We start from the raw sequence: 15,556 nt of genomic DNA, 5'->3' as shown, positions 1-15,556 counted from the left end.
TCATGAGTGAGTCTCATGTGAGACTGTCTCACGGATACTAATCCGTGAGACGGGTCAACCCTACTCATATTTACCATAAAAAGTAATACTCTTAGCATAAAAAATTATATTTTGTATGGAAAATCCAAATAAAAGATCCGTCTCACAAATTTGACCCGTGAAACCGTCTCACATAAATTTTTGCCAAAAATCATTAAAAATTTGTTATTTTAAAAAATTAATAAATATCTTCAACGAATGCTTCATACTACAGAAGTTACAGTAAAAATATCTTTTGACATACAGAAGACCGAAATTTGAAATCAAATCAGCAACGCTATTTCCTGGAAACTTCCTCTTTCTGAAAGCCGGCCCCTTGTGTCTGTCCACGACGAGAAACTGAAGCATAAATCTTGTTTTTTTTCAACCAACTTCCTTTCCTCATTCATTCACGCGTAAATTTATACACTTTTTTTAAAAAAAATTCAAGAAAATATTCATAATCGACTTTATTTTCATGAGCAGTTTGTGGGTCTAGATTTTTGGATCAGTGAAAAAAGTGAAGCTTATTTAAACCTCAAAAAAGGTAGAGACTCGAACTTGATCATCTGCATTATTCTTTATTTCTCATTTTAGTCTTCATTTGATGGTTGTTTTTACTTTGAAGAATATTTGATCTGGACTAATTTATATGCTTCTGCTAGTGTTGATTATGTATTTGTTTTTTGTTTTTTGTTTTTTAACCATTGTAGTGTTTCTTAAGTTTTCATTTTTCTGCTCTGTGTTTTTGGCTGTGTTTTTAATTGATCTGGCCACCATTATACATTTTATTTGCTTGTTGAGCGAACCTGATTTGGATTTGAAAAGTTTGGAAAGTGAAAAGATTTTCATATTGCCTACATCGTTGATGTAATTATGCATTCTATTTAGTATGAAAAGATTTTGTAAGTGAATCCCATCTTCTGGAGATTGATTTATGTGGCAATAGAAACTTGGATTGTTGTTGCACCGATGCTCTAGACTTGTGATCCGGCATTGAAATTTAGTACGTTAAGGAATGTAAATTATATGCTAAATATATTTTTTTATCTCCTTGATTTAAATGAACTTGTGTATTGATTTATGCTATTCTTGAATTTGATTCGTAGGGAGATTCTCTGTTTTTGTGGAGACTGGAGATGGTATCCATGGAAGAAAAGGTAGAATTTGAATCTGACGAGATCCCACTTAGAGTATTACAGCCAACGAACAAAATTCAAACTTTGAATTGTGAAAGGCCTCACATGTTCTCACACCCAAAATTTTGTGCTTCATGGGTCCTTAGAAAGGTGCATCAATTCAATGTTCTCAGAAGTGTTCCCATTGTCTTGATTAGAGCAAAGATCAACATTTTACTGCCTTTTGGGCCATTGGCGATAATGCTACACTATATAACCAATAAACATGTAAGGTTATCAAAACTTTCCCTATCGTCCTCGATTATTCTGCTTAATTTCAGGTATGATTTCTTTATGTGCTTTTTGGCCTGCAATGTATTCTAGGGGTGGGTCTTTTTCTTCAGCTTACTCGGCATTACTCCTTTAGCAGAGCGCCTAGGTTATGCTACTGAGTACGTACCACTTTTGTTCTGCTGGTTTTATTTCCCTTCTCTACAGAAATACTCATCCTTCTCGATGCAATTATTGTAGGCAGCTTGCTTTTTGTACGGGACCAACAGGTAGCTTTTCCCCAGTCATTTCAATTTTCTTTTTTTGAAGTTATGTTGATGCTAATTTAAGTAGTTCAAGATGCCTAAATGTTTTTCCTACCCCTCATGTATGCACTGCAGTAGTGTAAATTTTGTATAGTGCTTGTAGAAGCTAATTTGGTTTTCTTCATGCATATCCTTCCTGTCGTGGACAGAGTCATTATAGCTGACAAATGTTCAGAATTATGGCATTTTTGTGATTTGGCCAACTTTTTGTGTGCTGGAAACAATTGCAGCCCAGAGCTGTTAATTTGTATCACCTTTCTCGATTCTTGAGATGAAGTTAACCAGGCTATTGGGACATTCATATAAAAAATTCTGAGTAGTTAAAAGATCGGATCATCAGAACTTTTATGGGTACTAAGGTTACTCTTCCTAGTTCGTACTGATGTAAACGTTGGCATTAGCATATAACCACTTTGTCTGGAAATTATGTTGCATGGATACAGGTACAGATATTGTATCGGATACGATATAGATATGGAGATACGACAAATTTTGAAATATAAGATACAATATGGCTAGGATACGAGAATTATTAAAAAATATATTAATGTTATATATATATATATTTATATAAATTTAGTACTAAAAATTGTGTATATATATATATACAATAGATAACTTCATAGGAGTTATTTAAGAAGAAAAAGAAAAAAATTTCTTTTTTTTTGCCCTAACGTACTCAGAAACGTATCTCCGCCTTGTCCAAGACATATCCGACTGGTCAAATCTACAAAAGTCAACGACAGATTTTGTCGTGTCCGTATCCGATACTTAAAAAAAAATTTAGGGGAGTATTTGTGCTACATTATCTTTAAATGGCATGAAAAGGGGCCCGATTCCATATTTTTTATGATTGGTAGGGCTGAGATCATTCATAGATGAAAGAGGAGGCCAAATTATGTGAAGAATCTTTCGATGTGCCGATTGACATAAATGGGATTGTTGGGCGCAAAAGTATGTTATGTAATAATATTAATTTTTATTTTGGATGGGCAATATTCCAGGAACATGTTCTTGTTGTAAGGTTTACATGCCGTGTATCTTTGGAGAAAGCAATCTTTGTAAAATATGATCACTTTAGAAGCTTGATAATTACCTTACAATTTTATTGGTGGGGGCTTGCATTGATTGAGTTAACAGTGTTAGGATTTCTAGCTCGTGTTATTTGAATTAACTTTTTGCTGATGGACTTATTATTTTATGTGTTAAGCGGTCTCAATATAGCTGACAGTGAATTTACAGTGTTCGTCTGAGAACTGAAGTTGGGAGGGAATGCCTGCATGCACAATGTAAAAACGTAAAGTAATGTACTGGGCCACTGGCACCGTCGCACACTATTATGATTTAAGATTTTCTTAAATTATTTACTTAATCTACATGAAAACTGGAGATCTCATCAATAATGACACATCTCATGACGCAAAATACCCATATGACATATCAGTAACTATGACCGAAAAGTAGCCTTGATTTCCCCCTCTAACGCGTAGCTACTTTCGAACGAATCTATTACCTTTTTCACTAGATGCAATCTTCTAAAACTTGTATAAGGTGTAATCCAATTAAAGAGAGAGGTGATACTACCTGAGATATCTCGTCTGATCAAGAATTCTCCATTGATATTAATTCAATATTATATTGATGTTTAAAGCACCAAAACCCATGGCTGTTTTTATGAATATCCTCATTCAAATCATCTGAAATTTTTATATATCAAACATTTGCTTGCCCACAATAACCCTCGTTGATAGACATCAGACACTTGCAGTTTGCCACAAGACATCAGTAAATAACGCAAGCTTTCGGTTCATTACAGGAGAATACCATTAAACATCATATACTCACAATACCTTTGCAGGCCAACATAGTCAAAGATCATGTGCTCATAGTATGTCACAGGCTAACATCATCAAACTCCATATGCTCACAATTTGTTGCAATCTAATGCCGTCAAACAGCATGTGCTAGCAATCTGTCGCAAGTAGCCATATCAATAAACATCATCACAACATTTTTATGTGATAAGTCTATTTTTTTCAGCAAATTAACTTCTAACACCTATATAGAATCGATGTTTGCTTTTTCCCGCCAAACAATGTCTGACATTTTAATAATAGATGTTTCCCTATTTTAGTAAACCTGCATCATGTAACATCATTTACTATTGGCTTTTATCGTTAAATATTATAATGATGTCTGTTCGTTAGCAAAGTTGATGTTGCTATGATTACACCTTACTTTCGTGTAATCTTGCGATGTCTGATTTGTCATTATTGTAAAATAGGCTTGGGAAATGAACCTCGCAACAAGAAAAATTGTCAGGTTGAATCAGTCAAAAACCTTGGCTCCTCAGTTCTCTCGTGTCCATTTGATGAGAAGTATGTATGCTATACGCATGGCAAAATTTGATTTATGTAACACTAGACATGAGTAAAACAGTAAAAAGTTTAGTGTTTGTATGAACCAAGAAAGTTTGCGTTGTACATGTACAATTGCAAGACCCTGCCAAAAAATCCTGTCCACCCGCAGTTTGCTAACCCGTCCTTACGTGGAAAGCTCGACCTTAGGAATTTATCATCTTTTGATTTCACCCGATTCCCAGCTCTTTGGTACATTTAATATTATTGTTGTTAATTATTAATAGTATTAATTATTAGTAATTTTGTCGGTTCTTTTTACACATTTGACGGCTGACACACTTGACGGCCAATCAAAGCCGTTGTTATATTAATATACAATGTAAGATCCTCACAACAGAGCTTTTGGAAGAAAGTCCAATGAAAACTAGTCTGGAAGTAATAAATGAAAACTTTTGACATCTCAACACACACGAAGCAAATATGGATTCCATGGAGAATCAAATTCTCATAGCAGAGAAAATTGATCTGATCTAAACAAAAACATAAATAAATGGTGGTGCAAAAGGTTCAACACTCACAGGAAGAGATAGGATCGAAGAATAAGCCATAGACATGTTAACATCCTCGATTCCATAAAAGATCAGCTCTCCTCAGTTTGAAGGGGTCTTAGTTCATTTTCATCATCTCCTGCTTGAAGATTTTGAGCCTCGAGTTCCTCTGCAGCTTGGACCTTTTTGGCTATGGAGTCCTCTACAGCAGTTTCTTCACTATTAGAATTGGATTCTTCCTCAACAATTTCAACCTTTTGTGCAGGAGTCAAGGCTCTTGCCTTCCAGAGTACCATGATTGTTCTGAACAGTATTCACAGTTTTCTTTTAGAAAAGAAACTGGGATAAATTATGAATATGTAGAAAATGTACAAAATCGTGAGCAAAAATCATTCTAACATGCGGCATATAAGCCATCCAGGAAAGAAGGGAGACTTAGCAGAAGTTGTACTGCAGGGAATTTGTGTAACGAAGTAGTGGCTTAATTTTATTTTGTTGATAGATTATTTGGGTTAGTTAGATATGCTACCCTGACCAAACATTTATTTTGATTTATAAATTTCTTTAAATTTTTTTTTATTTAGGCTTTCTAATTGCTAAAAAACATATAGGAAAATTCTTTTCAACCAACACTTGTTTTTAGATACTACTTAATTGAACCACATTGTGCAACTCCAGTTTCTGATGAAGAACAAAGTGTATCACAACGATTCTCTTACAAAATCCAGTTAGTGCTGGATTTACTGTTTTTAGTTTTTTTCTCTGTAAATATGACGTATGCTCAACCCATTTTTGCTTGCACAGACGTCTTATGCTTACTTGATAAGGTTTTGGATTGTTTAATCTCAGTGAAATTGGCTATGCCCGTGTGCCTTCAAAATGTGTGTATCTAGCAAATTGTGGCTGATTATTCTTTTACTATAGAGCTTACATCTATTAACTTATAAAAATTTCCTGGCTAGTATAGGTATTCTTTAAAGAATTAAAGCATAGTTTTTGTTTTCCTTAACCTGCAGTGGGTGGGCTTCTGAATGCTACATTTGGAAATGCTACTGAGATGATAATTTCAATGTATGCCTTGAAGAATGGGATGATTAGGGTGGTTCAGCAATCATTACTAGGTTCAATATTGTCAAATATGCTTTTGGTGCTTGGATGTGCATTCTTCTGCGGCGGGATTCATAATAAAAAAATCCAAGTGTTTGATCAGGTGATGGATCTTTGTATTTTAGCTGTCACACATTTTGAATTAGGAGTGCTCATGACTAAATCAAGCCAAATACTAGTTATTTTTCTCATGTTCTAGCTTGAGCTTGTATTTTTTAAGTTGGCTCAAAGCTCAAAAACCATTATTTAGCGCTTTGTGGCTCAGCTTAAAGTTTGAAAATAAACTAGATTTGTTTGGTTTGAGCTTAACTATCGAGTTCTATTAAGCAAAAGCTTGAATTCGAGTCAAGCTCGTGGGACATATGCGTTGCATTTGTGTAAATATAATATATGAATATTATGTATTGCTTATGTGTAATATCTATTTATTTTTCAACTGATTGGTTTAGTAATGATTTCCTACGCATAAAATGTTGGATAATGAATTAAAAAGTGAGTTATCCAATATTGCCATGGAGGACTCGGATTAAGAAATCCGGCATTGCTTGGGGTTTTATATTTATTTCTTCAAATTATTTAAGCACAAGAACTATTATGTTGTTGAGAAAAGTATTACAGTTCGTAGGGAACTGATTGGAATGAAGGGAAGAAAAAAAGGGTGAACTGAAGCAGCTGAGAAAGGAGGGAAAATTTAGAGAAAATCTAGGAGATTATGGTTTTTGAAAATTACAAGAACACAAGAACTTGCTGGGAAAGAACCAAGTTTAAAAGAAATTTATGGGAGGAACGTAGGAGTCAATTGATAAAATGGAAGGAAAATTTGTGAGAACTGTTGAAATTACTTATAAATTCACGAAATGAAGTCTACATATCCAGTATGATGCTGAGCAGAACTGGGAAGAATTTTGGACATGATACTGCCGTTACAAAGTACTTATTTAATATTCTCAACTACAAAATAGTAGAAATATTAAAGCTAGAAAGCTGAACAGAATAATTCAGGCTCAAATTTGTCTCATAAGATAAATCTATCATTTTTAAATTTTGGCTCGAGTTTGACAACTTCGAATATGAAATGACATATTTGAGTTGGCTGAAAACCTAGCAAACCAGCTTTGTTTTTTTGCACCTTTCCAGAATTCCAAATAGGGTGAACTTCCATTTTGTTATCAATTTGCCCCATAGCTAATGGGCATCAAAATGTTTCAGGCAACTGCCCTGGTGAATTCCGGGTTACTGTTAATGGCTGTTATGGGTATATTGTTCCCGGCAGTGTTGCACTTTACTCATACTGAAGTGCATAAGGGCAAGTCGGAGCTGGCTCTTTCACGATTTAGCAGCTGCATAATGCTAGTTGCGTATGCTAGCTATCTCTTCTTTCAGCTCAAGGTTCAAAAAAATCTTTACAGCGAGGTACGTCTCTATTGTTTGTAATTTGAGGACACCAACACATCTTGTATAGTATGAAGATAAATGATTTATGCTTGTTCCCATGAATGTTGGTCGGTGCAGCTGAGGGAGACCGATGAACAACATTCTGATGAAGATGAGGAACCTGAGATTACCAAATGGGAAGCAATTGGGTGGCTCGCTGTTTTGACTGTGTGGATATCTGTTTTATCTGGATATCTTGTCGATGCAATACAGGTAATTACCATATTGGAGAAGAAAATGAGAAAGTGGAAAAAGAAAAAGCGGTTATTGAAGTCAAAATTTTATCTTGTCAGGGAGCATCTGAATCAATGAACATACCCGTGGCTTTTATTAGTGTCATTTTGCTTCCGATTGTGGGGAATGCTGCAGAACATGCTAGTGCTATCATGTTCGCGATGAAGGACAAGCTTGTGAGTTCTGAAAAATTGTAGAAATTTCCAAGCTGGGTTCTTATCCATGGTTTTGCATGATTGACGGTTGTGTTTCCAGGATATTAGTCTTGGAGTTGCTATTGGATCTTCTACTCAAATATCGATGTTTGTGGTAAGCCTTGTTTCATTTTTTCCATCTTTTGTGCTGTGACTGCGGAAATAAAATTGTTGGTCTGGTTGATTCATGTTCGAGTTCTAAGTTATTTATGATGGCGGATGCAGATTCCATTTTGTGTTATTGTTGGTTGGTTCATGGGAAAGAGAATGGATTTGAATTTTCAACTGTTCGAGACAGCTACCCTGTTTATCACCGTTTTAGTGGTCGCTTTTATGCTTCAGGTTTGTCCGGTCTCCTTTCTTTGTTTATGAATATGCTACACTTGGTCTAAACACATCCCTTGTGATATATCCGTTGGATTATCTTCCAGTTACATGAACCCCGTGAAATTCATATGGGACTTGTGCATAATAAGTGTGAACGAGTTAAGCAAGTCAGGTTTCGGGCCAATTTTAGCTTGTCCAGTTTACTATTAGGTCATAACATGCCTGGGTAAATAACCAGCGCAGATTGGATATGGTTTGGGTTCGGGTTTTCTCAATTTATTTTTACTATTATTGAATTAAAATAATAGAAATCGTGGTAAAGAAATAAGAAAACCCTATGAAATAGCAATCAAATAAATTATTTTATTTTTTTATTTATCAAATATATGAATTAGCATAGGGAGAGATATAAAGAAAAGTAAATTTTTTCAATATATTATAGGATAGCAGGGTTGGGTCTGTCACATGAAGAAGAAAAGAACCTATCCAGACAAAATTGGTTTTTCTTTTGGTCAGATTTCACCGGTTCAGACTGGATTCCAGGTTTCTGGGTTTCAGTTGATAATACATTATGCAACGACTTAAGAGTGTACAAATTTTATTGTTGCAGGAAGGTCGTTCAAATTATTTTAAAGGTTTGATGCTTATTCTGTGTTATCTCATTGTCGCGGCCAGTTTCTTCGTGCACGTCGATCCATCAAATGGTGAGAGTCCTTATTGACCTTAAAACAAACCTCAAAAAAGTAAATGACACATTGTTGTTTCCTGTTGTGTTCATGTGCAGCTGACGATTGACCGCGCCCAACAGATTACATATTTTGTGCAATGGAATTGTGAGTTACCATTGTACCTCCTCTATCTGTAATTTGTTTTTGTTCTTTTCTTTTTTTAAGATATGTTTATGCAAAATTTGTGGAGGTTTTCCCCAGGACTGGCTGCTGAATTGAGAAATCTAAAATTTGGTTGTTCAGGTTGTGAGGGATGCAAATGAAACATTAGAGCAGAGTGTCTATTTAGATTAGGGGTAGATTGGGAAACAGAGGACACAAACATGTAAGAATTCTCATTCTTTCTTTATGGGATCTCATGTCATGAAAGTGTCTTCAAAAACCTTTACGGTTTTTGTCGGAAGTTTGGGCACAGTCGAGCACGAGTAGCACCTTGTTCGAGTTTGACTTGAAAAGAAATATATTTATTACAATAGGATGGATATTAATTGATATGTTTAATCATTGGAGTTAACTTTGTTTTTATATTTAATAATTCGGGTTAGCAATAAGATTTTTCGTTAAATTGTTTTGAGAAATAGAAACTAATTGATATATCGTCGAAGAATTTAGAATTAAAATAGATAGTGATCCCAATTTATCTGTAGCTGCTTCAAATTAACTAAATACATATAAGAATCATGTCTACCTTTGGATAATATTAAAACTAATTTCAAAATTGCTTAATTTAAAAGTTGCAGCAAAAAAATAGTTTGAAATATTTAAAATGGTCTTCAGTACTCATAAAAATTTTGGTATGACATCTCTGTAAATAGGATATATCAAAAAATTAAAATATCTATAAAAAAATGACTCAAAGACGTTAATAAATAGTCACAAACAAGTGTCGGCCAAACATAAATCAACTATTTACAATTAGCAATTCAAATAAAGTCGAAAAGACTCGCAACAACCTAAAGTAAATCCAAACACAAAAGCACTAAATAATTAAATGAATACACATGCATCTTTTCAGTAAATAGACTCTGATATAAAGTGACAAAACTCTAATATATATAAATAGACTAACAAGGAGACTCCAACTCTGACAAGCAAGCAATCTGATCTCACTCACAAGCTCCACTGGAGGATCTGGTGCTGCAAAAGTATTCGGGTGACCTACCATGGTGTCCAACATCAGCCACAGTAACCCCCAATATAAAATAATGAGATTATGATTCTGGTACGAAACATTTAACAACAAACAATAATCATAAATTATGCATAATCATATAATAAAATGAAATATACAATGCATGAATTTCTATCAATAACAACATGATAATAGGAGCCAATAAACGGTAATATAACCATGCGAATACTACTCTAGCAATAACATATAAGGAGCTATATTGTCATGCAACTAAACTGCTATGTCGTAAAACCTTGATGCTAACACAAACATCCACATTAATATAACAAACTTCAAGTGAAGAAAACGAATTAAATCGACTCGAATAAAATTATCGATTTCGCTAGCATATGATATCGAAAAGGAGCTGGAATTTGGAGCTCGATAACTACCAATAATAGAGTTGAACTTGTCAAGATGGTTTCAATGGCTGAAACTCGCTAGAAAACTCACTGGAATCTCCTAAAACTCAACTGGAAATCGTCTGGAAAATAAGGAGAACCTCGGCTTCAAATCCTCACCAAGATGCCATTAATCAACCAAGAAAACGGACCGAAACCTCACTTGAATCTGAGAAAAATCACACACAGAAACAGGGCTAGAAAGAGCTTTGATCTGCTGGTTCCTGCCTCGATTTCTTGGGTTCTAGGTCACTAAAGGCGTCGCCCAGCCCCCAGCTACACTCGACGGAGGTCGGAGCTCCGATCTGAAGTAGCTAGGTGGCTCGCGGCGGTCGAGAAAAGGGCGGGGAAGGTGATCGACGGGAAGAAAGGTGGGGTAAAAGGTTACACGTTTTTGGCTTGTTATTTAATTTTATTGGTAAGTGTATGAATATGTATATAATATAATGTAAATTGGTTATTAAAAATAGTAACTCATGCTCATTTATCCCGATTTTGTATCTAATTTGCTATCGTGCATTATTTAGACTTCATATGTATTTTATATCGTATTATGTCTGATATTCTAAAATATATATTTTTAACAAGCTTTCTAATTTATTTTACATAAATAATTATTTTACTTTAACAACTCAATAATTACTCTAATGATAATTAATTCAAGACCTTACATTTCTCCACCCCTTAAGACAAATTTTGTTCTCCAAATTTCTGTTTACATACATGCATCTTAAACAAGATACAAATACAACAACCCAGTACTATGAATTAAAAAAAAAAACAGATAAAATGTTTTCATCTTCTTCTATGTCTTCCAAGTTGATTCTTCTACCACATGCTTCTACCACAGAACTCGAATAAGTGGTATAAATTTGTTACGAAGAAATTTATCTTTGCTATTTCGAATGCAAGCAGGATAATCTGTAGACGACAAAGTTGGATCAAGATCAATCTCATCAGGTTGAATCACATGGGTAAGATCGTTCATACTTGCGCAACATAGACACATGAAACACATTGTAGATTCTAGACAATGACTGTTGCTACTCCAACCGATAAGCGCAAGTCCCAATATGCTCAACATTCTCATAAGGGCCAACATATCGAAGTTCCAGCAATGAACAACACCCAATAACGGTGAGATTTTTTAGAAACACAATCTCCAATTTGAAACTCTAGGTGTCGGCGCCATTTATCTGCATAACTCACCTGACGATCTTTAGTAGCTTTGATTATCTGAAAAATCAAATGAACCATGTCATGAATTTCTTGAACAATCTCAGGTCCAGTCAATTGCTTTTTGCAAAACTCATCCCAACTGCGAGGCGATCGACATTGTCTGTCATACAAAGTCGAAAGAATTCATACTAATAGTCATCTGAAAACTCCACTAATGGTAAAGCTTCCTGCCAATTTTCCATGAAATCCATAACTAAAGCTCGAAAAAAATCCTCTAGTGTCTGGATTGTACACTCTGTCTGACCATTTTTCTGAGGATGGTAAGCATTACTTGTCGCAAGTCATGTGCCCATTTATTTTTTGGAAACTATTCCAAAACTTTGAAGTGAATTGAGGTCACGATCTGATATTATTGTAACTAAGACTTCATGTAGTCTCACTACATTCTCTATATACAAACAATTCATCTTCTTGTACGAATAAGTTCTTTCATACGGAATAAAGTGAGACGATTTAGACAATCTATCGACAAATACCCAAATGGCATCAAATCGACGATAGCCACATGCTCCCAGTTTCACTGGGGAACTTCAAGACTGTGCAGTAATCCTCCTAGTCTCATACCTTCTGTCTCAACTTGTTGACATACTATACAATGAGAGACAAACTCAACAACTTTTTTTTTTCATGTTCTTCTACCCAAACCGAGTCTTTAAAATATGATACATTTTCTTACCTTCATGGTGGATATTGTGACGAGTGCAATGAGGTTATTTAAGGATGAGTATATGAAATTCCGAAATATCAGGAACAATCAATCTTCCATTTAAACGAAGAGAATCATCTGAATGAATTGTGAATCCAGATTGACTAGACAATCTAAATTAACTCTGGCTCAACATTAACCTGAGACACACAAATGTCATTTCCTTGAATTTGAAAATTCAAACCAAAAGTGTAAATCTCCTCACACAACCTAGAAACAAGAAGCATCATAAAATTGACCACTTAAAGCATCAGCAACGATATTCACTTTCTCTGTCTAGTACTGGATCTCACAATCATAATTTTTCAAAATATCCATTCTAAGCCTCTGTCTCATATTCAGATCTGAATGAGAAAAAATATATTTCAAACTTTTTGGATATTAATAAATTACAAGCTGCTCGCCAACGTGATACAGCTTCCAAATCTTGAGGTAAAAAACAACGACAACCAATTACAAGTCATGGATATGATATCTAGACTTATGGGGTTTCAACTTACGAGAACCATGTGCTACAACTTGGCTATTTTTCATCATAACACAACCTAGACCTCGACTTGATGCACTAGTGCAAACAACAAATCCTCCAGAACCACTTGGAATGGTGAGAACTAGTACATAAGTCAATCTCTTTTTTCAATTCGACAAAACTTGATTCATATTTATCAAACCAAATGAATATATGATTTTTGAGTCAATTGAGTGATAAGATTAGCAATATTTTATAAATTTTCAATAAATCTACGACAAAAACTAGCTAAACCCATGATAACGTGGCCTAGAAACGAAACTCTGTCTAAAAAAAATTTACACTTCGACAAATTGGCATACAACTACTTCTTCTGAAGAATTCGAATAATTAATCTCAAATTCTTTGCTTGCTCTTCCTCATATTTAGACTAAACAAGAATATTGTCGATGAAAACTATCATTGATCTTACACTTGGTGTGTTATCCAGAAATTCAAAGTGTCCATATCTTGTGCAAAAAGCTGTTTTCAGAACATTTTCTTGTCTAACTCACACTTAATGGTATCCAGAACGAAGATCAATCTTACAATACATTGAAATACCTTGCAATCGATCAAATAAGTCATCAATCCTATGAAATAGATATTTATTCTTGACAGTAGACTTATTCAATTGCCAGTAGTCAATACGCATTTTCATCATACCATATTTCTTTTTGACAAATAGAATAAGTGAACCCCAAGTTGAAGAACCTGGACGAATATAACACTTACTCAACAAATCATGTCATTGTTCTTTCAATTCTTTCAAAACGACATGAGCTGAACTGTACAATGCTCGAGATATGAGTTCAGTTCTTGGCATCAATTCAATATTAAACTCGAATTCTCGTTCTGGTGGAAAACCAGAAATTTTTTCTGGAAACTCATAGGCAATAGATTTATCAGATATTAACCGCTCTTGTAAGAGGTCGACATCATAAACAAGAAAACTTTAATGACACAAATCGAACATACGATTCATTTCAATAGAAGAAACCAAAATAATTTCGACTTAAAAACCACGATCATAGAAATTCCACTTAGGAGCGAAATTAGTTCGAAAAAGAACTATTCTTAGATAACTATCAACGGTAGCTTTGTTAATGGTCAGAACGTCGATATCCACAATACAATCAAAAGTCATACATAGGTAGGACTATGTAATTTAGATACAGAACTTTTTCACAATGAAACAACACCGCATTAAATAACACATTATCAGTTATAATCATTTTGTCCATCAGAGTGACAATAGATAGATTGGAATTCACACTGGTGGTACTTAGATCATGCGAAACAACAAATGCATGAGAAACAAAAGAATGGGATACTCCAGTATTAAAGATATTGTTGTAAAGCCACATAAAGTATAGTTACCTGTATGACAGTATCTAGAGCTGCCCGAGCCTCATTCTTAGTCAAAGCAAACACACGAATATGTATGATTATAATAATGACCACCCGTCCTCTGAACTGATGCGAAGGTCGGCTAGACTGCTGAGATTAGTGAGATGGTGCCGAAATTTTGTTACCTTGTGTTTCATCAACTGCTTGGACTGATTTCTTGTATGACTGGGACAAATTCTCGCAAAGTTGTCTGGTCTACCATATATATTGCAAACCCTGGCAATTGAATAAATATTAGATGTTTCACTTCCTTGTCTGGTCTGGCTAACTTGTGTTTCATCAACTTACTATTAGATGTTTCACTTCCTTCTTCTATTCTAGAAAATATATCAAATAATAAATAGAATGGAAGCAATGTTGTAAATGGCGGGAGGTGATGATGTGGAAATCAGTGATCGCCTACAGCCTCGGCCACTGGGCTTTTTTAAGTATTTTTTTATATAGATAATCATATATAATCATGTAATATAATCACATATAATCACCATTTTTTACGTAAGATATGTAAATTAAGTAATGTTTAAATATAAAAAAAAAGCTTCATACAATATATTATCATCTAGATAATGTGCAAATAAATATATAAACCATTCATAAGATACTTTAAGACATGCTTCAACTTGTTCTACAATACGTGCAATATAATGTTTCATCCTATAAACTTCTCTTTTAATAAGCTTCTTTCACAACTTGCATGAGATCTAATCCTTTTTCTCTTTATTATACAACACCTCATATTCCGAAACAATATCATTAGACTTTGGCTTAAATTCTGACTCCGGTTGTTTATCATTTTCCACCATTAATCTTTAACAATAAATAAATGAAAAAAAACAAATTTGATTTTTGAAATCACAAAATCTGAAATATTAAAAAAAAAAATTGTTAAATAATAATTATACAATGTCTGACCTAAAGCTTCTTGCGATGACGACGACGTCGAACAGTTTGTGTGGTGAGCTTAGTGATTGATAGTGATGAGTGAGAACCAAAAATTTCTAAGAAAAATTAGGGTGTGGTTTAAATAACTAGGATTTTGAGTTTTAAATTAGTTGACATTTACTGGATTTTAAAATTTGTTGACTACTACTTAAAAATGTTGATTTTCTCACATGGACCGCCTGCTTGTCGCCTGGCCTGCCTGCCCACCGCTCTCAACCGCCTGCCCCACCACCATATAGCTTGGACAGCTTAAAACAACCGTCGATGCATAGGCGGGGCGGTCGAGGGCTGTCTAGGCACCACCTAGATGGTAGACGGCGGTCGCCTCGACAGTCATTTAGAACACCAAATGAAAATAAACAAAGCACATAAACACACTCATGCTAGCAAGTAGCATTCAGAGGCGCCACGAACATTTTAATGTCAAGACACGAATGTCCTAGACTCTAGTTCGAGCTTAACACATTTTACGCACCGATACCTTGATGTGAGGCTCATTTAATATAATTACAATT

General features: G+C 34.6%; 1 protein-coding gene across 9 annotated transcripts; it reads left to right on the top strand.

Annotated features, from left to right (window-relative positions):
• The first annotated feature begins 326 nt into the window (after nt 1-326).
• LOC140808739 (vacuolar cation/proton exchanger 3-like) lies at nt 327-9,178 on the top strand. Of its 9 annotated transcripts, none has more exons than XM_073165956.1 (13): nt 327-565; nt 1,128-1,424; nt 1,521-1,588; nt 1,668-1,696; nt 5,657-5,850; nt 6,957-7,160; nt 7,260-7,394; nt 7,475-7,591; nt 7,671-7,724; nt 7,835-7,951; nt 8,547-8,646; nt 8,721-8,769; nt 8,908-9,178. In XM_073165956.1, the coding sequence occupies exons 2-12, from the start codon at nt 1,158-1,160 to the stop codon at nt 8,729-8,731; spliced, it is 1,296 nt and encodes a 431-aa protein (XP_073022057.1). In that variant the 5' UTR covers nt 327-565; nt 1,128-1,157; the 3' UTR covers nt 8,732-8,769; nt 8,908-9,178. The 9 variants fall into 9 exon arrangements, with proteins under 9 accessions (XP_073022057.1, XP_073022056.1, XP_073022055.1 ...); XM_073165955.1 differs by having other exon boundaries at nt 8,866-9,178; XM_073165954.1 differs by having other exon boundaries at nt 8,855-9,178.
• The last annotated feature ends 6,378 nt before the right edge of the window (nt 9,179-15,556 follow it).

Source organism: Primulina eburnea, chromosome 13, assembly GCF_022965805.1.
Source record: "Primulina eburnea isolate SZY01 chromosome 13, ASM2296580v1, whole genome shotgun sequence".
Classification (NCBI taxonomy): domain Eukaryota; kingdom Viridiplantae; phylum Streptophyta; class Magnoliopsida; order Lamiales; family Gesneriaceae; genus Primulina; species Primulina eburnea.
Note: the sequence above shows the minus strand (reverse complement) of the source record. Positions and strands in the feature narration are given on the sequence as shown.

Excerpts from the sequence above, each read along its gene's own strand:
- LOC140808739 (XM_073165956.1), top strand. The coding sequence starts at position 1,158 with ATGGTATCCATGGAAGAAAAGGTAGAATTTGAATCTGACGAGATCCCA. Across the intron at positions 1,589-1,667 it reads CGCCTAGGTTATGCTACTGA|GCAGCTTGCTTTTTGTACGG; the intron begins GTACGTACCACT and ends CAATTATTGTAG. Across the intron at positions 1,697-5,656 it reads TTTTTGTACGGGACCAACAG|TGGGTGGGCTTCTGAATGCT; the intron begins GTAGCTTTTCCC and ends CTTAACCTGCAG.